The following is a 25,423-nucleotide window of genomic DNA, read 5'->3' as shown; positions in this document are numbered from 1 at the left end:
CATGTTAGCCAAACAAATGAGGAAAATATTTGCAATCAAATTTTTGGGGGCAATTTTAATTAATCACCATCAAATGCTTCTTGTCCTTGTGGCTTTTGTGGGGTTTCTGGAAAATGGCCAAAAATGAAATGAAAGTTAAAGGAAGACGTCAACGACGCCGACAACATTTCTTAAGAAAATTAATTAAAATTATAACCTTGGATTTTGGTTTTTTCTTCCTCTATTCGGGTCATTATGGCTTTAAGCCTTTTAGGAATTAATGGCAGAAAAAGTAAACAAAATGTAGGCGAAGGAGTAGAGGGAAACGCACACAATTAGGTAACGATGAAGTAATGGGCCCATTGGGCCTATCAAAGGTATATTAAAAAACAACAACAAGTGGTATGAAGTATTTTTTTAATTAAATGAATCTTTTTCAAATTTACGGCCATTAAATGGGCTTTTTATTTCAAGAAAAAGAAAAAATGGTAAAGAATAAGAAAATTGTGAAAATGTTGGAAGCGAAGAAAAATAAACGTTCTCTTAATGGAATTATGTAAAATAAATATTTATTTATATCATCATCATCGTCATGGCAAAAGGATATCAGGCTCTTGAAATAATGATATCTATGGAGGAGGGCAGTCAAGCCATAAAATAGTCCTTTGACAAATAAAAAAACTGAACACGCACATGAAGATGGACAAATACCAAAGGAGAAAAAGAAAGAGAACGCATAGAAAAACTCAATGGTCTTCTCGAAGCAGGCAAGAAAGTCGTAAAGAGTCACTGAAGTCCTTAGCCAAACATAAATCAGTAGTTGGAAAATCTGTTCATCTTGACCTTCTTCCACGGGGCTTTGTTTGATTAATTTGATTGCCACTAAATGTTGAGCTAAGAAAGGGTGGAGGCAAAAAAGAAATCGAAGAAGGAGAATGGACATAAGACCACATAATTAAATGGCTATAATAATCACAAAGAATGAAGAGTTGAAATATTAATTCTGGAAAAATAGGAAAAAAGAATATAAATTGGCGGGGAAGTAAAAAATTATTTTATAATTATTATAAAAAATTTAAAAATCTGTGTTTAAATTTGAATTTTTGATTTTTTTTTTATTAAAAATTTTTTTAAAAATTTCTCGGTAAGCTTGAAAATTTCGTTTCTAACCTCATTTTTTTTAAAAAAGGTTAGAAAAATGAAACATAAAATACATTTTTCTAAAATCTACATTTAATGAAAAATAAAATCCACTGTTGATGAAATGTTGAAAAACTGAATACCACGGTTAAGGAATTATTAAAAAATATATTTTTTTTAAATCCGCGATTGTTGAAAAAATATTTTTTTAAGAAATCCACGACAGAGGAATTTTTATATATTTTTTTATAAAATCCACAATTGATGAATTTATTTTTTTTTATAAAATCCCCATTTGGTGAATTGTTGAATTTTTTTCATATTTTAAAATATCTTGTATTTTTTTTATTGATGAATTATTGAAAAAATATTTTTTAATTAAATCTACGATTCAAGAATTGTTAAAAAATATTTTTTTAAATTCCACGATTCATGAATTGTCCATTCATGAAATCCACGACAGAGAGGTTTTTTTTTTATAAAATCCACGGTTGATGAATTTATTTTTTTATAAAATAAACATTCGGTGAATTGTTGAAAAAATTATTTTTTTTTAAATTTTAAAATATTTTTTTATTTTCTAATAAAACCCACGGTTGATGAATTGATGGAAAAAATATTTTTTAATTAAATCTACGATTGAAGAATTGTTAAAAATATTTTTTAAATTCCACGATTCATTGTTTGAAAAAATATTTTTTTAAGAAATCCGAGACAGAGATTTTTTTTTTTTTATAAAAATATACGATTGATGAATTTATTTTTTTATAAAATCCCCAATTAATGAATTGTTGAAAAATATTCTTTTTTATAAAATTCCCAATTGATGAATTCTTGAATATAAAATACACGATTGAAGAATTATTGAAAAAAAAAATTTTAAGCTCCACGAATTATGAATTGTTGAATTTTTTCAAAAATCCTCAATTAATGAATTGTTGTAAAAATTTATATTTTTATATTTAATATACATTTTTTTATAAAATCCACAATTGCGGAATTGTTGAAAAAATTGAAAAAATAACATTCACGGCTGATGAATTGTCGAACAAATATTTTTTTTGAAAATCCACGATTAGTGAATTGTTAATTTTTTTTTTAAATCCACGAATAATGATTTTTATTTTTTTTTTATAAAATCCACGATTGATGAATTGTTAAAAAAATATTTTTTTAAAATCTACGATTTGTGTATGGTTGACAAAATAATATCCATTTCCAATTGTTCAAAAAATATATTTTCATAAAATTTTTTCATGTTAAAAAAAAGTTTTTCAAAAATCCAATATTTCTGAATTGTTGAAAAAATAAAGTCCGCAATTTTAGAATAGTTAAACATTTTTTTTAATTTTTTTTTTCAAAAACCAAAATTGTTCAATTTGTTGAAAAAATACTTTTTTTAAATCTACGATTGATGAATTGTTGAAAAAAAAATTCTTATTTTTTAACCCTCGACTGATGTATTGTTGAAAAAAATATTTTTTATAAAATTCACGATTGAGGAGTTGTCGAAAAAAAATTAAAAATCCACGATTGATGAATTATCGAAAAATATTTTCTTTTTTTATAAAATCCACAATTGATGTTGTTGAAAAACAATTATTATTTTTTTTTAATCCACAAATTGAATTGTTCAAAAAATATATATTTTATATAATCCAAAATTGTTGAGAAATATTTTTATTAAAAAATTCACGATTGATGAATTGTTGAAAAAATATATTTCATAAAGTCCACAATTGAGGAATTGTTGACAAAAATTATAAAAACCACAAATGATGAATTGTTGGAAAAATATATATTTTTTTATAAAATCCCCAATTGAAGAATTGTAAAAAAATATTTTTTTTAATTCTTCGATTAATAAATTGTTGAAAAATATTTTTAATAAAAATTCCACGATTGATGAATTGTTGAAAAAATATTTTTTATAAAGTCCACAATTGAGGAATTGTTGAAAAAGTAATTTATAAGAACCACAATTGATGAATTGTTGAAAAAAACTATAAAATCCACGATTTGTGAATTTTTAAAAAAAAATGGAATCCAAAATTTTTTAATTATTCAAAAATATATATTTTTTTATAAAATCCACGATTGATGAATTGCTGAAAAATATTTCTTAAAAAATCCACAATTGATGAATTGTTGAAAAAATATTTTTTATAAAATCCACGATCGAGGAATTGTTGAAAAAAATATAAAATCCACGATTTGTGAATTTTTAAAAAATTGAATCCATAATTTTTTAATTGTTCAAAAATATTTATTTTTTACAAAATCCACGATTGAAGAATTGTTAAAAAATATTTTCTTTTTTCATAAAACCCACGATTGATGAAAAATTATGTTTTTTATAAAATCCTCAATAGATGAATTGTTGAAAAAATTATTTTTTAATTAATCTACGATTGAAGAATTGTAAAAAATATTTTTTTAAATTCTACGATTAATGAAAGTCCATAATTGATGAATTGTTGAAAAAATATTTTTTTATAAAGTCCACGATTTGTGAATTGTTGAAAAAATCAAAATCCATGATTGATGAATTGTTCCAATAATAATTTTTTATAAAATCCACGACTGGTAAATTGTTAAAAAAAAGTTTTTCAAAAACTTCCGAATTGTTGAAAAAAATCCGCAATTTTGGAATTGTTGAAAAAACAAAAAAATATTTTATTTTTTTTAAACCACGATTCTTAAATTTGTTGAAAAAATATATTTTTTTAAATTTACGATTGATGAATTGTTAAAAAAATACTCTTGTTTTAACCCACGACTGATAAATTGTTGAAAAATATATTTTTTTAAGTCCACCCTTGAGGAATTGTCGAAAAAAAATTAAAATCTACCATTGATATTGTTGAAAAAAAATATCTTTTTTAAAATCCACGATTTGTGCATTGTTGGAAAAAAATAAAATCTATGATTGATGAATGCTTCAAAAAAAATATATATATATTTTTTTTTAAATCCACAATTGAGGAATTGTCAAAAAAATTTAAAATCCACGAATGATGTTATTGAAAAAATATGTTTTTTTTAAAATCCACGACTTGTGCATTGTTGAAAAAATAAAATCTATGATTGATGAATGTTTCAAAAAATATTTTTTTTATAAAGTCCACGACAGTTGATAGAATATTTTTTTAAAACCCCAGGAATAGTAATCCTCAAATTTCATATTGATTTTATTGATTGAAAGTGGACTGAAATTTCCCTTCTCTGAACTCAATCTGAGTTTGATAATAAATCGGATATTCCTTTCCAATATCAGCCAGACGGATAAAGGGATTTGATCTAAAGAGACAATATTTTTTTTTTTTTTTTTTTTGGAAAACACCATAAAACACGTTCTTAATGTCAAAATAAAAGTTCATTCGATTCTTTAAATTCACATTCGTTGGCAAGGACTATTAGTTCTTAAAAATATTATTTTTAAAAAAATTAATAAAAAAAAATTATATCCTTGAAAATTTTTTCAATTCACTTTTATAGGGTCTTTGAAATTGTAAATTTTTTGATGTATTTGAAAAATATTATTTGAAATATCTACGTCTAAGGAGTCTTAAAAATCTGGGGGCTATTAAAAAAAATAAAAATACATGTTTGTTAAAGACTTGAAAAAAAAATTCTTGAAAAATCTGAAAAACACAACGTCCGTAAAAATGTCCTTTAATAAGAAAAAACGCCTTACTAAGGCTACATGAAATACTTTTTTTACAAAAAATCGAACTTCAGTGGATACACGAAAAAATATTTAGAAAATCTACTTTAAAACCACTTCTAATAGTACTAAAAAATAATTATTTTTTTAAAATCCATGCTTGATATGGCTTTGACAAAAAATTCTGCAAAAAAATGTTAAAAAAATATCTACGTCGTGAGGAGTACTTAATGACAAATATTATTGAAAAAACCCAAAAATTTTTTTAGAGAACTCCTAATATTTTTTTAAATTTTTTAAAAGTTAAAAAAAATCTCTTTGGTTCCTTAAGAAAAAAACTTAATCTAATAATTGCTTCTTTTTCTTCTATTCTCTTTCCAGTGACAATGACTTTGACTAATGCTTGAAGTTTCTTCAAAGCTTTTGCTCAAAAGCTGCAACACAGACATACACACAATGAAAACTGGAAAACAACAACAAATAAGCAACAATAAATGACCACCCTTACAAAAACAACAACAAAAAATAACTAAATAATACAACAACAACTCCTAACAATGAAACTTGAATGTATTTAAAAGGATAGGCAAAATAGAAACCAAGCAAAAAAAAAACAACAACTTTTCCATTTTGTATAAATGTATTGTATAGAGAAAACCCCCAACAACAACAAACAAAAGAGAATAATAATAACAGAAAGCTTAGTACTAGCAAACAGAAAAAAAAAACAAATAAATAAATATTGATGTATTAGTGTTAACATAAACAAAAGTCAGGTGTTTTTGAAAGCTTCAAAAACACTTAAGCCCCCCCAGAGGTAAAAAAGAATACGAAAACGAAACTTGAGAAAAACAAAGCTTTTTATAAAAAAGTTGAGAAATATTTATTAAATCCCATTAAATAATGTAAAGATATAAATGTTGAAATTAAAAAAAAATACCAAAAATAAAAAAATATAAACGAAATCAAATAAATAAACATGTATACAATTATTTATACATATATACATATAAAAGAAATATATATAAATTAGTATTATGTATTTACAAACAAAATGACAAATATCAAAATAATTCATTGCCATGAAGCTTTGAACCAGGCTTGTTTTTGATTATTTTTTTTTTAATTTTTTGAAATTTGTATTTGAATTTTACAGAGAAAACAAAAATATGATAAAAACCGGAACTGTATTTAAAGACATGTAACTTTGCAGCAAATAATGAAGACAATAGTAATAAGCTGTTCAGATGAAACAAAAAAAAACACACAAACACAGAAAAACGCCCAAAAGTATACTCCAGAAAAAAAACACAAATTAATAGAAAACTGAATTGATTTCTGCCATACCGAATATGCAATATTTTATGGAAAACTTCAAAATCCACTAAGCTTTCCATGTCAAACCGAATAAAGCTCCTGGCTCTATTAACTTGAAATGAAAACTCAGCCAAACTTTTCCAGCTTGCAAACCCAAAGATTTTTTTTTTATTTTATTTATTTTATTTATTTATTTATTTTATTTATTTTATTTATTTTATTTATTTTATTTATTTTTTCATTTTATTTATTTTGTTTATTTTTTATTTTATTTATTTTTATTTATTTATTATTTATTTATTTATTTTATTTATTTTATTTATTTTATTTATTTTATTTATTTATTTATTTTATTTAATTTATTTATTTTATTTATTTTATTTTATTTATTTTATTTATTTTATTTATTTTGTTTATTTTTTATTTTATTTATTTTATTTATTTATTTTATTTATTTTATTTATTTTATTTATTTTATTTATTTTTTATTTATTTATTTTTTTTTTTTTTTTTGAATTCCAATAAAAAAAAAATTTTAAATTTTTATTTGACAGTTTGATCTGATCTGAAATGTTGACAGTCTGATCTGAAATATTTATCTGCCAAGTATGACTAGAAAAGCTGTCGATGGTCTTCTATGCCCAAGAGACCACTGGAAGGTCTTCTATACAGGGTGAGATAAAAAAAACAAGTACAAAAGCTGTAAGTTCAGCCGGGCCGAACTTTGAATACCCCTCCTACGAATTTGGAAATTTTCAAGAACAAAAAAATCCTTGAAAAATTCTGTTAAAATTTTAAAAATACGGAATATAGCCGTTATATTGGGGTCTATACGACGTGGACATACATAGGCGTTGTTCGTCATAAGCTACTACCATATTCAAATTTGAAAACTTGAAATAAACGGTGAATAATGTCGCCAAAATCATCAAAATATCGTATATAGGGAGGTAACTTTATATCGGAGACCTGGACCAGCATAGATAATTTTCTGTCACAGGCTCTAGCATACATTACGAACTTCAAATACGAAATCTCAAACAATTTCGGTGGGTATTCTAGCTAAACTCGTCAAAATACCGAATATAGGGAGGTACTGATATATGAGGCCTATACGATGACCTGGACCTACATAGACAATTTTCTGTCAGAGGCTGAAGTATCCATTACGAACTCTAAATACCAAACTTGAAACAATTCCGATGAATATTGCAGCAAAAATCATCAAAATACCGAATATCGGGAGGTACCATTATATGGGGGCTATACTAAGACGTGGACCTGCACAGGCAATTTTCTGTCATAGGCTGTAGTATCCACTACGAACATCAAATACCAAATTTCAAAGAATTCCGGTGAAAAATATCGATAAAATCATCAAAATACCGAATATCGGGGGCTACCGTTATATAGGGGCTATACGAGGACGTGAACCTGCACAGGTAATTTTCTGCCATAGGCTGTAGTATCTATTACGAACTCTTAATACCAAATTTGAAACAATTCCGATGAATATTTTCGCAAAAATAATCAAAATACCGAATATCGGGAGGTACAGTTATATGGGGGCTATACGAAGACGTGGACCTGCACAGGCAATTTTCTGTCATAGGCTGTAGTATCCACTACGAACATCAAATACCAAATTTCAAAGAATTCCGGTGAAAAATATCGATAAAATCATCAAAATACCGAATATCGGGGGATACCGTTATATGGGGGCTATACGAAGACGTGGACCTGCACAGACAATTTTCTGTCATAGGCTGAAGTATCCATTACGAACTTTAAATACCAAATTTAAAACAATTTCGGTGAAAAATATCACTAAAATCATCAAAATGCCGAATATCCGGAGGTACCTTTATATGGGAGCTATACGAAGGCGTGCACCTACACAGAAAATTTTCTGACATAGGCTGTAGTATCCATTACGAGTCTCAAATACCAAAAGTAAAACAATTCCGGTAAATAATGTCGCTAAAATCATCAAAATACCGAATATCGGGAGGTACAGTTATATGGGGGGCTATTTCAAATTATATACGGAACTACGGAAACTTTCCAGGAGGCTTATATTCCTCAAGAAACCTTCTAGGTGTATTCTACACCTAGAACCCCTTCTGGAGGTCTATTAACATTTGGAATCCCTCTGGAGAGCTTCTATATTTCCAAGACCTTTTGGGGGTCTTCTATGTCCGGGAAACTTTCCAGGAGGCTTATATTCCTCAAGAAACTTCTATGGATCCTTTATATGTGGAATATCAACTGAAGGTCTTTTAGAGGTCTTCTATGCATAGGAGATTTTCAGATGAATAGCTTAGAAATGACAGCAATCTGAAATTGGTTGCAGTTTTTTCATCTCACCTTGTATATTAAAAAGTCTTCTTGGAGGTCTTCTATATCTCGAGGACCTTCTATATGTATTCTACACCTGGAACCACTTGTGGAGGTCTATTAAGATTAAGAGTCCCTCTGGAAAGGTTCTATATCTTCAAGACCTTTTGGGTGTATTCTATGTCCGGGAAATTTTGCAGAATTCTTATATTCCTCAAGAAACTTCTGAGGATCCTATATATGTGGAATATCACCCGAAGCTTTTCTAGAGGTCTTCTAAGCATAGAAGACTTTCCAGATGTCTTGAATGTCTAGAATAATTTCTTAAAAAGCTCCAATGGACCTACAGGGACCCCCTGTATTTTTTCTAAATTTTTGATTTTTTTTAATATAATTTTCATATTTAATTTAAATATTAAAAAACATATTTAAATCTATTTATCTATTGGAAATTTCTTATATAAAACATAAAACTATATACAATAATAAAAATATATAAAAAAAACCATTGCCATTGTTAGCAAAACGAAAAAAAAGATCTAATTTAAATGTTGCTGATAATAATAAATAATGTAAATATATACCCAGAAATACTATATCTAAGGCTAAGTAAAAAAATCCATTGATGACAACCCCAAACAGTTAGACCAAGACATATTTTGTGCCCAAAAAAAAAATGTCCTGCATATCTTCCACCCAGGGATCACACAAGATCCAAAATTATTATATTTTTTTCTAGGACAAAATAGGTCTTGGTCTCTTCTTCAAAATCAAATCCAAAATATATATACAAAGAAAAATGAAATATATATAAAAAATATATATCTATTATATATATGAAACAAGGAATATATTATATACTATAAGTTGGTAAATAATATTATGTTTAAGCATATAAAGAACAAACAAAAAAAAAAAAACAAAACAATAAAATTCAATAAAAATGCTAAATATGAAAAAAAGAAATGGCTTTCTTGAAGGGGGGAGGAAAAAACTTGAAAAAATTAGAAAAATAATATTTTATTAATTTTATTAAAAAAATATTTTTAAAAAATTCAATTTTTATAAAAAATAACGATTTTTTGGAGGCTTTTTAAGATTTTTTTAAAGAATTCTTAGGGGTCTCGTCGTCAGGTAAGGAGTGGATTTTTTAAAGAATTTTTGAAGCTCCCATGCTCAAGACAAGGCGTGGATTTTTTAAAGAATTTTTGGAGCTCCCATAACCAAGACAAGGCGTGGATTTTTAAAAAAATTTTGGAGACCTCTTCCTTAAGGCAAGTCTTGAAATTTTTAAAGATTTTTTGGAGACCCCTTTCTCAAGGAAAGGCTTGAAATTTTTAAAGATTTTTTGGAGACCTCTTTCTCAAGGAAAGGCTTGAAATTTGTAAAGATTTTTTGAAGCTCCCATCCACAAGACAAGGCGTGGATTTTTTAAAGAATTTTTGGAGACCTCTTTCTCAACAATTTTTGAAGAACTCCTTCTCAAGTCAAAGCGTGGATTTCTTAAAGAATTTTTGGAGATCACTTTCTCTAGAATTTTTGGAGACTTCATTATAAGGATAGACTGGCTTTAAAAAAAAAAAAATTTGGAAAAATTATTTCACGTAGTCAAGGCGTGGATTTTCCAAAATCATTTTTGGATACATCTTTGGATTTTTTTTACATAGCCAAGGCGTGGATTTTTCAAAAAAAAATAAAAAAAAATTGGTGACATATCTGTCAAGAATTTTTGGACACCTATTTGGAGATTTTTTTCACTTGGGCATGGGGTGGATTTTTTTAAAGGATTTTTTGGAGAATCCTTATATTCGTCAAGAAATGGATTTTTTAAGAAATTTTTGGAGATGAAATCACTTAGCCAAGGTGTGGATTTTTTAAAGAATTTTTGGAGATTTTTTCCCTTGGTCAAGGCTTGGATTTTTTAAAGAATTTTTCGAGGTTTCTTCCCTTGGTCAAGGCGTGGATTTTTTAAAGAATTTTTGGATATTTCTTCCTTTGGAGATTTTTTCTCTTGGCCAAGGCATGGATTTTTTTAAAGAATTTTTGGAGATTTCTTCCATTGGCCAAAGCGTGGATTTTTAAAGAATTTTTGCAGATTTTTTCCCTTAGCCAAGGCGTGGATTTTTTAAAGAATTTTGCAGATTTTTTTCTTTTTGCCATGCCGTGGATTTTTTTAAAGAATTTTTGGAGATTTTTTCTCTTGGCCAAGGCATGGATTTTTTCAAGAATTTTTGCAGATTTCTTCCCTTAACCAAGGCGCGGATTTTTTAAAGAGTTTTTGGAGATTTTTTCCCTTAACCAAGGCGCGGATTTTTTAAAGAGTTTTTGGAAATATTTTCCCTTAGCAAAAGCGTGGATTTTTTAAAGTATTTTTGGAGATGTTTTCCCTTAGCAAAGGCGTGGATTTTTTAAAGAATTTTTGCAGATTTTTTCCCTTAGCCAAGGCGTGGATTTTTTTAAAGAATTTTTGCAGATTTTTTCCCTTAGCCAAGGCGTGAATTTTTTTAAAGAATTTTTGGAGATTTTTTCTCTTGGCCAAGGCGTGGATTTTTTTAAAGAATTTTTGGAGATTTTTTCTCTTGGCCAAGGCGTGGATTTTTTTAAAGAATTTTTGGAGATTTTTTCTCTTGGCCAAGGCGTGGATTTTTTTAAAGAATTTTTGGAGATTTTTTCTCTTGGCCAAGGCGTGGATTTTTTTAAAGAATTTTTGGAGTTTTCTTCCTTTGAAGAAAGAAGATTTCTTTCCCTATCGAAGGGGTGGGTTGTTTTTAAAGAATTTAATCTTCTTTAAAAGATTCTTCCCTTAACCAAGGCGAGGATTTTTAAAAGAATTTTTGAGAAATTTCAAGTCGAGGAAGATTTCAAAGCTGGGATTTTTTAAAGAATTTTTCAGAAATTTCAAGGCGTGGATTTTTAGAGATTTCAAGGCGTTGATTTTTTAAGAATTTTTCAAAAATTTCAAGGCGTGGATTTTTAGAGATTTCAAGGCGTTGATTTTTTAGAGATTTCAAGGCGTGGAGTTTTTGAGAATTTTTAGAGATTTCAAGGCGTGGATTTTTAAAGAATTATTGGAAGATTTCAAGGCGTCGATTTTTAAAGAATTTTTAGAGATTTCTAGGCTTGAATTTTCTAGAATTTTTACAGATTTCAAGGCATGAATTTTTAAAGAATTTTTAGAAATTTCAAGGTTTGCATTTTTTTAGAATTTTTACAGGCTTGAATTTTCTAGAATTTTTACAGATTTCAAGGCATGGATTTTTAAAGAATTTTTCAGAGATTTCAAGGCGTGGATTTTTAAAGAATTTTTAGAGATTTCCAGGCGTGGATTTTTAAAGATATTTTTAGAGATTTCAAGGCGTGGATTTTTAAAAAATTTTTCAGAAATTTCAAGGCGTGAATTTTTAAAGAATTTTTAGAGATTTCAAAGCATGTATTTTTAAAGAATTTTTAAAGATTTCAAGGCCTGGATTTTTAAAGAATTTTTAGAGATTTCAAGGCGTGGATTTTTAAAGAATTTTTAGAGATTTCAAGGCGTGGATTTTTAAAGAATTTTTAGGGATTTCAAGGCATGGATTTTTAGAGAATTTTTCATAAATTTCAAGGCGTCGATTTTTAAAGAATTTTTGGAAGATTTCAAGGCGTGTATTTTTTAAAGAATTTTTAGGGATTTCAAGGCATGGATTTTTTAAGAATTTTTAGAGATTTCAAAGCATGGATTTTTAAAGAATTTTTAAAGATTTCAAGGTGTGGATTTTTAGAGAATTTTTCATAAATTTCAAGGCGTCGATTTTTAAAGAATTTTTGGAAGATTTCAAGGCGTGGATTTTTAAAGAATTTTTAGAGATTTCAAGGCATGGATTTTTTAAGAATTTTTAGAGATTTCAAAGCATGTATTTTTAAAGAATTTTTAAAGATTTTAAGGTGTGGATTTTTAAAGAATTTTTTGAGATTTCAGAGCATGGATTTTTAAAGAATTTTTAGGGATTTCAAGGCATGGATTTTTAAAGAATTTTTCAGAATTTTCAAGGTGTGGATTTTTAAAGAATTTTTAGAGATTTCAAGGGTGGAGTTTTAAAGATTTTTTGCAGATTTCAAGGCTTGGATTTTAAAGAATTTTTCAGAAATTTCAAGGCGTGGATTTTTAAAGAATTTTTTGAAGATTGTAAAGAATTTTTAGAGAAATTTCAAGGCGTGGATTTTTAAAGAATTTTCAGAAGATTTCAAGGCGTGGATTTTTAAAGAATTTTCGGAAGATTTCAAGGCGTGGATTTTTAAAGAATTTTCAGAAATTTCAAGGCGAGGATTTTTAAAGAATTTTTAAAGATTTCAAGGCGAGGATTTTTAAAGAATTTTTAAAGATTTCAAGGCATGGATTTCTAAAGAATTTTTAGAGATTTCAAGGCATGGATTTTTAAAGAATTTTTAAAGATTTCAAGGCATGGATTTTTATAGAATTTTTAAAGATTTCAAGGCATGGATTTTTAAAGAATTTACAGAGATTTAAAGACGTGGATTTTTAAAGAATTTTTGAGATATGCCAAGGCGTAAATTTTTTATGGAATTTTTGGAAATTTTAAGCTTGGATTTTAAAATAATTTTTTAGGAATATCCCGATTTGGTATTTAATTCACTGGTCCTTGAAAAAAAAATATTTTGCAAAATTCCCAAGTCGTATCTATTTTTTTTTTATTTTTACTTAATACCCATTAAATATTCAATTATCAAAAATCATCCGACTTAATCATATTCATTGAATTTATATTGGTCATGCCTTTGACTTTTGAATGTTCAATTGGCCAATTTTTCATGGTTCACTTGTGGTGGTACTCGAAAATAGCAAATAATGAAATAACTTTATTTTGAAAAGTTTGTTTTACCCAATTTCAAGCAAAATGATTTGGCCGCATGAAATTATAGTATTTTTACTAATTTTTTCTATGCCAATGTTTGTGGTGAGTTTTGCGAAAATTAAAAATGTTAACTGTTACGACATATTTTTATTTATTTTTTATTCTATTTTATTTATTTTTTTATTTTTTTTATTTTTTTTATTTTTTTTTCCCCTTATAGTCCTGCCATTCCTTTCGATTTCTTTCCTATCGCCAAGAGTGGAATCGCAAATATGTAAAATGTACAACAATTACGTTGACCAATCAAACCATAAACGGCTGCATTGAATTGGCCCAGAATATGGAGAAATTTAATTTGAGATTTGAGGCTGTGTCGAAAAATCGTTTAGGAAAACCCTGGACATTGTTCAACTTAACCATGGATGGCTGTTCTTTGTTGGCTGATGGTTAGGAAATTAAATCGATTTTCATTGTGGATAGTATTCTGAGAGCTTTGAAAAAACACAATCCACGAATGCCACAACAATGTCCCCTGAAGAAGGTAAATATATTTTTGTCCTTTTTTGAGATTTTTTTTTTGAAAATTTTTTCTTTTTTTTTTTCTTTCCCAGGACGTTGAATATTGTTATGACAACTTCTCCCTGGGCAGTGGTAAAAATTCTCGATTTATGCCCCATATCCGGACAAATGCCAACTTGACAATTCTCTATAAAAACATACCAACATATAAGTTAATTTTCGAAGCGGATATGTCAAATAATTAGAAGTGTGGACATATGGCGTATGAGTACTGTCAATACGCCCCAGAGAACCTTGCAATAAAAATTTGAAATTCGGTACCAAAAGAAAAATGCAATTAAGTTTTTTTTTTCTTTTTATAACCTCCACCATAGTATGGAGGGTATATTAAGTTTGTCATTCCGTTTGTAACACCTCGAAATATACATTTTAGACCCCATGTTCTTGATCAGCATAAAATTCTATGCCGATTTCGCGATGTCCGTCCGTCCGTCGGTGGAAATAGCTCTAGCTTTTGAACGAATTGAAATAGGTTGATAAAATTTTACTCAAATGCATAATATATCTGCAGGACTTTTGGTATTGAAAATGGGCCATGTTGTTCCACGTTCTGATATAGCCTCCATATAACGGTACCTCCCGATATTCGGTATTTTGATGATTTTAGCGACATTATTCACCGGAATTTTTTCAAATTTGGTATTTGAAGTTCGTAGTAGATACTACAACATAAGACATAAATTGGGCCATGTAGGTCAACGTCTTCGTATAGCCCCCATATAACAGTACCTCCCGATACTCGGTATTTGGATGATTTTAGCGACATTATTCACCGCAATTGTTTGAAATTTGGTATTTGAAGTTCGTAATGGATACTACAGCCTAAGACAGAAAATTATCTGTGCAGGTCCACGTCTTCGTATATCCCCCATACAACAGTACCTCCCGATATTCGGTATTTTGATGATGTAAACGACATTATTCACCGGAATTGTTTCAAATTTGGTATTTGAAGTTTGTAATGGATACTACAAGGTATGACAGAAAATCGTCTCTGCAGGTCCACGTCTTCGTATAGCCACCATATAATGGTACCTCCCGATATTCGGTATTTTGATGATTTTAGCGACATTTTTCACCGGAATTGTTTCAAATTTGGCATTTGAAATTCGTAATGGATACCCCAGCCTATGACAGAAAATTGTCTGTTCAGGTCCACGTCTTCGTATAGCCCCAATATAACGATACCTCCCGATATTCGGTATTTTCATGATTTTAGCGACATTATTCACCGGAATTGTTTCAGATTTGGTATTTAGAGTTCGGCATGGATACTACAGCCTATGACAGAAAATCGTCTCTGCAGGTCCACGTTGTGGCATCTCCATTCGGTATTTTGAGTATTTTAGCTACATTATTCAGCGATTTTTTTCCAAGTTCCGCATTTGAATATTGTAAAGGCTTATGTCTGCGCAGGTCCATGTCGTCATATAGACCCTAATATAACGGCTACATTTGGTAGTTTTAAGATTTTAACAGATTTTTTAAGAATTTTTTTTTTTTTTTTTTTTGAAAATTGCCGAATTCATTCCAAAATGTGAAAGGGACTCAAATTTTTTTCAATAATTTATTTTATTTATTTATTTTTAATTTTCTTCCTATTTCCCCTCCCTTTTGGCAATATCCACATCCGTGTACCCAGTATAAATGGGCATATTTTTATACATAAATACCGTTACCACCATGGCCTTCATTTGGGGGAAATTCCTGTAGAATTGTGTTGCTCCCAAATTGATTTTATCAAAACAATAATAGAAATTCTAAAATTTCAAAAATTTATTAAAATAAGAAATTATTCAAAATCGTCTTTGAAAATTACCTTTTTGATGGGACAACGATCCGGCATGCGTGGATTTGTCTGCTTAATGGCCTTCAGAACCATATCGACAATAAGTATGGGTGGTTTCTTGCCACTTCCCAATAGGTTACAGCCCGATAATGTAACATTGAACAATAGCCAGGGTTTAGCCACGCCCTGTTGGGCCTTGGCCATTACACCGAAACGGAATTTTTCCATTTTCTGGGCGAACAAAAAGCAACCTTTTATGGTGCCATTAATTAAACTTAAGTTGTCAAATTTGATTGCATTCCCCCGCAGTTCGTCGCGATACGATTTGATGCTGACAAAGAGGTTGCCCTTAAATTCGGAGGGGAATAGACGAAATATTTTTCAAAATTTGAAGATATTGAAATTTATTCTGACTATACCTGTTTCGACAATTTAAGGAAAAGCAGCAAGACCATCAAAAAATAATATTTCCGTAAACACTGCATTATGTTTGAAAATTATGCGGCTATTCAATATTCATGTGCATTGAAAATAGTTTTTAATTAACATACGCCAACAATTGAGAGTAGTTCCGCACACAAAAAAATATGCTTCAGTGATTACTAATTGAGCGCATAAAATAGTTTATTCTAAAACAAATAAAAATAAAAGAGATAATGCAAAGGAGATTGATTCTAAAAATTTTTTAAACTATTATTAATTTTTATAAAAAAATGGACTGTCAAATTTCAATTTTTTCAATAATTATGAGGAAAAGGAAAATCCAGCAGGTTATAAAAATAGACCTAAAGAAGGTACGTGTATTGGCGTTTTGAAATTTTACGTCGCATAGTAACCTAAATGGGGCAGGCAAGTTCTCCCATCTTCCACACTTTTGGAAATTTTGTGATTAAAATTTCTCGAAAATCGTGCGTTTCAGATATATAGTGCCTTCGGCAATATTACGGACAAAAATACGAGGAACATTTCTCCCGATATTTTTAGCCCTCAAGATGGTCAAGACGCCAGGAATACGAACATATTTAAAATATATATTAGGGTTAAAGCAGTACTCTTTGTGACCTTCGGCAAAATTCTTCAACAAAGCATCATTTTAGAAGGAGGACGTTAAAGACAAAAATATTCCTCAACGAATTTCACTGGAGGTCACCAATGAAAAGAAATCTGTATTTCCACTGCATTTCATAAAAATATGCACATCAATGTTCCGAAAAAAAAAAGCTGAAAAAAATCCCTAATTGTTTGATCAATTTTTCTCGGACTTTTTTCGAGTTGATGCCTGAAATGGAAATAAAATTTCGTTTTAGGCAGAAGGTGCCAATAGAAGAAATCTTCCACACAAAATTTCACTATAGGTCCTAGAGAACACTAAAAGTCTAAATTGTACCTTAACGCCAATAATTTATGTATTAAAACCACTTTCTAGGGTTAAAGCCGTACTCGGTGTGAGTTTGTACAAAATTCTTCAACAAAGCATCATTTTAGAAGAAGGACTATAAAGACAAAAATATTCCTCATCAAATATCACAGGAGGTCACCAAAGAAAAGAAATCTCCATTTCCACTGTATGTCATAAAAATATTTATATAAATTTTCCAAAAAAATAATCCACGTCTGATGGTCAATTAAAAAATTATTTTTTTAAAAAATCCACGTCTGATGGTCATTTAAAAAAATGGTTTTTAAAAAATCCACGTCTGATGGTCATTTAAAAAATTTTTTTTTTTAAAAATCCACGTCTGATGGCCACATCATTTAAAAAAAATATTTTTTAAAAACTCCACGTCTGATGGTCATTTAAAAAAATATTTTTTAAAAAATCCACGGCTGATGGTAATTTAAAAAAAAATATTTTTTAAAAAATCCATGTCTGATGGTCAATTAAAAAAATATTTTTTAAAGAATCCATGTTTGATGGTCATTTGAAAAATATTTTTTGAAAAATCCAAGTCACGTCTGATGGACATTTGAACAAATATTTTTTAACAAATCCACCTCTGATGGTCATTTGAAAAAATATTTTTAACAAATCCACGTCTGATGGTCAATTAAAAAAATAGATTTTTATTAAATCCAAAAAATAAATTTTAAAACATATTTTTTAAAAAATCCACGTTTGATGGTCATTTAAAAAATATTTTTTAAAAAAACCACGTCTGATGGTCATTAAAAGAAATATTTTTTAAAAAATCCACGTCTGATGGTCATTTGAAAAAATATTTTTTAAAAAATCCACGTCTGATGGTCATTTGAAAAAATATTTTTTAAAGAATCCATGTTTGATGGTCATTTGAAAAATATTTTTTGAAAAATCCAAGTCACGTCTGATGGACATTTGAACAAATATTTTTTAACAAATCCACCTCTGATGGTCATTTGAAAAAATATTTTTTAACAAATCCACGTCTGATGGTCAATTAAAAAAATTGATTTTTATTAAATCCAAAAAATAAATTTTAAAAAATATTTTTTAAAAAATCCACGTTTGATGGTCATTTAAAAAAATATTTTTTAAAAAAACCACGTCTGATGGTCATTAAAAGAAATATTTTTTAAAAAATCCACCTCTGATGGTCATTTGAAAAAATATTTTTTAACAAATCCACGTCTGATGGTCAATTAAAAAAATAGATTTTTATTAAATCCAAAAAATAAATTTTAAAAAATATTTTTTAAAAAATCCACGTTTGATGGTCATTTAAAAAAATATTTTTTAAAAAAACCACGTCTGATGGTCATTAAAAGAAATATTTTTTAAAAAATCCACGTCTGATGGTCATTTGAAAAAATATTTTTTAAAAAATCCACGTCTGATGGTCATTTGAAAAAATATTTTTTAAAAAATCCACGACTGATGGCCATTTAAAAAAATATTTTTTACAAAATCCACGTCTGATTGTCATCTGAAAAAATATTTTTTAAAAAATCCATGTCTTGCGGTCATTTAAAAAAATATTTTTTAAAAAATCCACGATTGATGGTCATTTAAAAAGTATTTTTTAAAAAATCCACGACTGATGGTCATTTAAAAAAATATTTTTTAAAAAATCCACGACATTTGAAAAAATATTTTTTTTTTAATATTTTTTTAAAAAATCCACGTCATTTGAAAAAATATTTTTTTTAAATATTTTTTTAAAAAATCCACGTCATTTGAAAAAATATTTTTTAACAAATCCACGTCATTTGAAAAAAATATTTTTTAACAAATCCACGTCATTTGAAAAAAATATTTTATAACAAATCCACGTCATTTGAAAAAAATATTTCTTAACAAATCCACGTCATTTGAAAAAAATATTTTTTAAAAAATCCACGTCATTTAAAAAATATTTTTAAAAAAATCCACGTCTGATGGTCATTTAAAAAAATATTTTTAAAAAAATCCACGTCTGATGGTCATTTAAAAAAATATTTTTAAAAAAATCCACGTCTGATGGTCATTTAAAAAAATATTTTAAAAAAAAATCCACGTCTGATGGTCATTTAAAAAAATATTTTTTTAAAAAATCCACGTCTGATGGTCATTTGAAAAATTTTTTTTTAGTTTACTTCTGATGGTCCTTTAAAATTTTTGTTTTAAAAATCCACGTCTAATGATCAATTAAAAAAATATTTTTTTTTAAAAATCCCTGTCTGATGGTCATTTGGAAAAATATTTTTTTAAAAAATCCACGTCTGATGGTCGTTTGAAAAAAATATTTTTTTAAAAATCCACGTCTAATGATCAATTAAAATTTTTTTTTTTTTAAAATCCCTGTCTGATGGTCATTTGGAAAAATATATTTTTTAAAAAATCCACGTCTGATGGTCGTTTGAAAAAAATATTTTTTTAAAAATCCACGTCTAATGATCAATTAAAAAAATATTTTTTTTTAAAAATCCCTGTCTGATAGTCATTTGAAAAAATATTTTTTTTAAAAAATCCACGTCTGATGGTCGTTTGAAACAAATATTTTTTTAAAAATCTACGTCTGATGGTCATTAAAAAAAATATTTTTTAAAAAATCCATGTCTGATGGTCATTTGAAAAAATAAATTTTTATAAAGCTTACTTCTGATGGTCCTTTAAAAAAATATTTTTTTAAAAAATCCACGTCTAATGGTCATTTGAATTTTTTTTTTTTAAATCTATGTCTGATGGTCATTTGAAAAAAATTTTATTGTGTTACTGAAACCTACGTTTTATGGTTAACTGAATACCTTCTATTAATCTGTCATCAAATAATTATAAAAACGAGTCTTATTTGTTTATTTCAGTATAATAATTATTATATAAATATGTCAGCATTTAATTGGAAAATAATTGAAAATGCAAATTCTCCATATGTAATAAAAACATCTCTATCAAAATGAAATAAATTCACAATATTTTCTTTTACAAAAAATATTGCACAAAAAATGCTGTTGTTCCTTAGAACACAAATATTTCTGCTCTTCGTTGGGTTTTTCAATTTTGGGGTAAGTTTTTTCTCTCTATCAAATGCCAGGATATATTAAAATCCTTAATTTTCTCCCGCAAAGCATTGTCAAATATTTCGAGTCATTTCCTATCGCCACGAATTGGATGCCAACTACATCAAATGGACAACTTTGGATTTGTTCAATCAAACCATCAATGGTTGCGTTGTCCTTGCCCGGGACATGGAAAAGTTTCTTCTGAGAATTGAAGCTGTATCGAAGACCAAGAAAAATGCCAAACCTTGGACTCTATTCAATATAACCGTGGACGGCTGTTCCGTGCTGGGCGATGGTAGGAAAAACAAACCTATCTATTTGGTTGACACAGTTGTTCGGGCGGTAAAAAAACAGAATCCCCGAATGCCTCAACAGTGTCCCATGAAAAAGGTAGGAAGGGTGTTTTTTTCTTTTTCTCTAATTCGAAAATTCCATTTTGTTTCCTCACAGGACACTGAATACTGTTATGATAATTTTACAATGAGCAGTATTAAGTTCACGCATGTACTTCCCCATATAGAGGCGAACATCAATATTTCCTTGGTATATAAAAATATTCCAACATATAAATTAATATTCAATGTGGACACTTAAAGAAATAAAATAAATATTTGTAAATATTTGAAAGTGGCGTATGAGTGTTGCCAGTAGGGGAACTTTGAATTATCTATAAATCATAAAAATGACCATCAGGCGTGGATTTTTTAAAAAATATTTTTTCAAAAGACCATCAGACGTGGATTTTTTAAAAAATATTTTTTCAAAAGACCATCAGACGTGGATTTTTAAAAAAAATATTTTTCAAAAGACCATCAGACGTGGATTTTCTAAAAAAATATTTTTTCAAAAGACCATCAGACGTGGATTTTTTAAAAAATATTTTTTCAAAAATCCAAGTCTGATGGTCTTTTGAAAAAATATTTTTTAAAAAATACCATCAGACGTGGTTTTTTTAAAAAATATTTTTTTAAATGACCATCAGACGTGGATTTTTTAAAAAATATTTTTTAAAATTTATTTTTTGGATTTAATAAAAATCTATTTTTTTAATTGACCATCAGACGTGGATTTGTTAAAAAATATTTTTTCAAATGACCATCAGAGGTGGATTTGTTAAAAAATATTTGTTCAAATGTCCATCAGACGTGACTTGGATTTTTCAAAAAATATTTTTCAAATGACCATCAAACATGGATTCTTTAAAAAATATTTTTTTAATTGACCATCAGACATGGATTTTTTAAAAAATATTTTTTTTTTAAATTACCATCAGCCGTGGATTTTTTAAAAAATATTTTTTTAAATGACCATCAGACGTGGAGTTTTTAAAGTGTTGCCAGTAGTTATACGCCCTGGGGAACTTTGAATTATCTATAAATCATAAAAATGACCATCAGGCGTGGATTTTTTAAAAAATATTTTTTCAAAAGACCATCAGACGTGAATTTTTTAAAAAATATTTTTTCAAAAGACCATTAAACGTGGATTTTTAAAAAAAATATTTTTTCAAGAGACCATCAGACGTGGATTTTCTAAAAAAATATTTTTTCAAAAGACCATCAGACGTGGATTTTTTAAAAAATATTTTTTCAAAAATCCAAGTCTGATGGTCTTTTGAAAAAATATTTTTTAAAAAATATTTTTTCAAAAGACCATCAGACGTGGTTTTTTGAAGAAATATTTTTTCAAAAGACAATCAGACGAGGATTTTTTTAAAAAATATTTTTTCAAAAGACCATCCGACGCAGATTTTTTAAAAAAATATTTTTTCAAAAGACCATCAAACGCAGATTTTTTAAAAAAATATTTTCCAAAAGGGTATCAAACGTGGATTTTTTAAAAAATATTTTTTCAAGTGATCATCAGACGTGGATTTTTTAAAAAATATTTTCTTCAAACAATCGTCGGAAGTTGATGGATTTTTATATAAAAAAATATTTTATTAAATGAGCAGGATTTTTATAAAAAAAAAATATTTTCATATGACGAGGATTTTATAAAAAAAAAATTATACCCTCCACCATAGTATGGAGGGTATATTAAGTTTGTCATTCCGTTTGTAACACGTTGAAATATACATTTTAGACCCAACAAGGTATTTATATTCTTGATCAGCACAAAATTAATTTAAATGAGCTTGGATGGTGATTTTTAGACCCATCTTGGACCAGCACATGTGAACTCCATCTAGAAATGTCTATCCATGCGTCTGTCTGCCTGGCTGGTGTACACGATAACTCTCGAAAGGGATTGTCCGTGGGCAGTATGGGCCCACTCCTTCTAGTACCTCCCCCACAAAAGGTCCAAAATTCCCCCACCTCCCCCACCAAGGATCTCAATTTTCCTTATATATCTTTTTATAACATAATAAAATTACGATCTGATGTAGATTTTATGTTTTGTGTTTTTCATTGCGGTTTAAATAATTGCGGCTCAATGCGGCGTATGATTGTTGACAATACTCATACGCCACATATGCCAATTGACAATATTGCCATTATCTCTCATCCATTCCTAGTATTTAAGAATTCCACATCGAAAATCAGTTTATAAGTTGGAATATTTTTATACAACAGCGTTAGGATCACAGTTCCATACATATGGGGCAGGAAACGAACATTTTTTATATTCGCCGCCGAGAAGTTATCATAACAGTAGTCAACATCCTGTGTGTAGAATTAATAATTTTGAAAAATTAAAAAAATGCTCTTCAGGGGAACATTTCCCATAGCTGCTTACCTTTTTCATGGGACATTGTTGTGGCATTCGAGGGTTGGATTTTTTCAAAGCTGTAACAATAATATCGAAAATATAAATTCGTTTATTGCGCCTGCCATCACCCAGTATAGAGCAGCCATCAAAGGTGACATTAATCAACTTCCATGGTTTACCATTGCGATTCTTTGACATTATCTCAAATCCCATGCGAAAGGTCTCCATATCCTGAGCCAGGACAATGCAGCCGTCTATAGTTTGATTGTACAGAGCCATGGTTGTCCGTCTTATGTATTTGGGATTCGCCTCATGGCGATATGAGATAAATCTAAACCATTGGCAATACTAAATTTCAAAGAAAGAAAAAATTTAAATGACTCAATTTTGTAGATTCAAAACATTGTGAAAACTTACCACAAAATTTATTAACAAAAGAAATAGTAGAAATACAATTAATTTATATGGCCAAACCATTGCGGGGACAACTGAGACGAGGAATGTTTGAAATGGGTTTATAATGTGCGTCGAATAGTTATTGCGCTCAGAAGCAGTGAGCCATAAAACATTAATAATTAGTTTGTTTTTTTTTTAATTACTAAAGTTACTAAAAACTCGGACTCATGACAAATGCTAATTTGCTTAAATATTGGCAATTATCCGATCTTGAACTATTTTGTTGATGGATTTTTTAAAAAATTATTTTTTAATGGAATAATGAACGAGGATTTTTAAAAAATATTTTTTCAATGGTTGAATAAGCGTGGATGTTTTAAAAAATATTTTTTTCAATGGTTTAACAAACGTGGATTTTTTAAAAATATTTTTTCAAAAGACCATCAGACGCAGATTTTTTAAAAAAATATTTTTTCAAAAGACCATCAGACGCAGATTTTTTAAAAAAATATTTTCCAAAAGGCCATCAAACGTGGATTTTTTAAAAAATATTTTTTCAAGTGATCATCAGACGTGGATTTTTTAAAAAATATTTTCTTCAAACAATCGTCGGAAGTTGATGGATTTTTATATAAAAAAATATTTTATTAAATGAGCAGGATTTTTATAAAAAAAAAAAATATTTTCATATGACGAGGATTTTATAAAAAAAAATTATACCCTCCACCATAGTATGGAGGGTATATTAAGTTTGTCATTCCGTTTGTAACACGTTGAAATATACATTTTAGACCCAACAAGGTATTTATATTCTTGATCAGCACAAAAATAATTTAAATGAGCTTCAGATGGTGATTTTTAGACCCTTCATGGACCAGCACATGTGAACTCCATCTAGAAATGTCTATCCATGCGTCTGTCTGCCTGGCTGGTGTACACGATAACTCTCGAAAGGGATTGTCCGTGGGCAGTATGGGCCCACTCCATCTAGTACCTCCCCCACAAAAGGTCCAAAATTCCCCCACCTCCCCCACCAAGGATCTCAATTTTCCTTATATATCTTTTTATAACATAATAAAATTACGATCTGATGTAGATTTTATGTTTTGTGTTTTTCATTGTGGTTTAAATAATTGCGGCTCAATGCGGCGTATGATTGTTGACAATACTCATACGCCACATATGCCAATTGACAATATTGCCATTATCTCTCATCCATTCCTAGTATTTAAGAATTCCACATCGAAAATCAGTTTATAAGTTGGAATATTTTATACAACAGCGTTAGGATCACAGTTCCATACATATGGGGCAGGAAACGAACATTTTTTATATTCGCCGCCGAGAAGTTATCATAACAGTAGTCAACATCCTGTGTGTAGAATTAATAATTTTGAAAAATTAAAAAAATGCTCTTCAGGGGAACATTTCCCATAGCTGCTTACCTTTTTCATGGGACATTGTTGTGGCATTCGAGGGTTGGATTTTTTCAAAGCTGTAACAATAATATCGAAAATATAAATTCGTTTATTGCGCCTGCCATCACCCAGTATAGAGCAGCCATCAAAGGTGACATTAATCAACTTCCATGGTTTACCATTGCGATTCTTTGACATTATCTCAAATCCCATGCGAAAGGTCTCCATATCCTGAGCCAGGACAATGCAGCCGTCTATAGTTTGATTGTACAGAGCCATGGTTGTCCGTCTTATGTATTTGGGATTCGCCTCATGGCGATATGAGATAAATCTAAACCATTGGCAATACTAAATTTCAAAGAAAGAAAAAATTTAAATGACTCAATTTTGTAGATTCAAAACATTGTGAAAACTTACCACAAAATTTATTAACAAAAGAAATAGTAGAAATACAATTAATTTATATGGCCAAACCATTGCGAGGACAACTGAGACGAGGAATGTTTGAAATGGGTTTATAATGTGCGTCGAATAGTTATTGCGCTCAGAAGCAGTGAGCCATAAAACATTAATAATTAGTTTGTTTTTTTTTTTTAATTACTAAAGTTACTAAAAACTCGGACTCATGACAAATGCTAATTTGCTTAAATATTGGCAATTATCCGATTTTGAACTATTTTGTTGATGGATTTTTTAAAAAATTATTTTTTAATGGAATAATGAACGAGGATTTTTAAAAAATATTTTTTCAATGGATGAATAAGCGTGGATGTTTTAAAAA

General features: G+C 28.4%; 3 protein-coding genes across 3 annotated transcripts in view; 2 read left to right on the top strand and 1 right to left on the bottom strand.

Moving 5' to 3' along the window:
* LOC105262427 (cysteine-rich motor neuron 1 protein) overlaps positions 1-6,256 on the top strand; it is a 156,175-nt gene extending 149,919 nt beyond the window's left edge. Inside the window, exon 6 of the mRNA XM_059124186.1 lies at positions 5,168-6,256. Within this exon, the coding sequence (XP_058980169.1) occupies positions 5,168-5,186 (19 nt within the window). The 3' untranslated portion in view covers positions 5,187-6,256. The remainder of the gene's footprint in view (positions 1-5,167) is intronic.
* Positions 6,257-15,467: 9,211 nt separating this feature from the next.
* LOC131803144 (uncharacterized) lies at positions 15,468-16,335 on the bottom strand. The gene is made up of 3 exons (XM_059124218.1): positions 16,078-16,335; positions 15,689-16,006; positions 15,468-15,629 (listed from the first exon to the last, which is right to left on the bottom strand). Exons 1-3 carry the CDS (start codon positions 16,141-16,143, stop codon positions 15,468-15,470), a joined length of 546 nt encoding a protein of 181 aa, XP_058980201.1. The 5' UTR covers positions 16,144-16,335.
* A 3,701-nt stretch (positions 16,336-20,036) lies between these two features.
* Positions 20,037-20,789, top strand: LOC131803143 (uncharacterized). The gene is made up of 4 exons (XM_059124217.1): positions 20,037-20,119; positions 20,183-20,506; positions 20,567-20,659; positions 20,745-20,789. Exons 1-4 carry the CDS (start codon positions 20,060-20,062, stop codon positions 20,787-20,789), a joined length of 522 nt encoding a protein of 173 aa, XP_058980200.1. The 5' UTR covers positions 20,037-20,059.
* Positions 20,790-25,423: the final 4,634 nt, after the last annotated feature.

Source organism: Musca domestica, unplaced genomic scaffold (genome assembly GCF_030504385.1).
Source record: "Musca domestica strain aabys unplaced genomic scaffold, Musca_domestica.polishedcontigs.V.1.1 27, whole genome shotgun sequence".
NCBI lineage: Eukaryota > Metazoa > Arthropoda > Insecta > Diptera > Muscidae > Musca > Musca domestica.
This window is presented reverse-complemented; position numbering and strand designations above follow the sequence as displayed.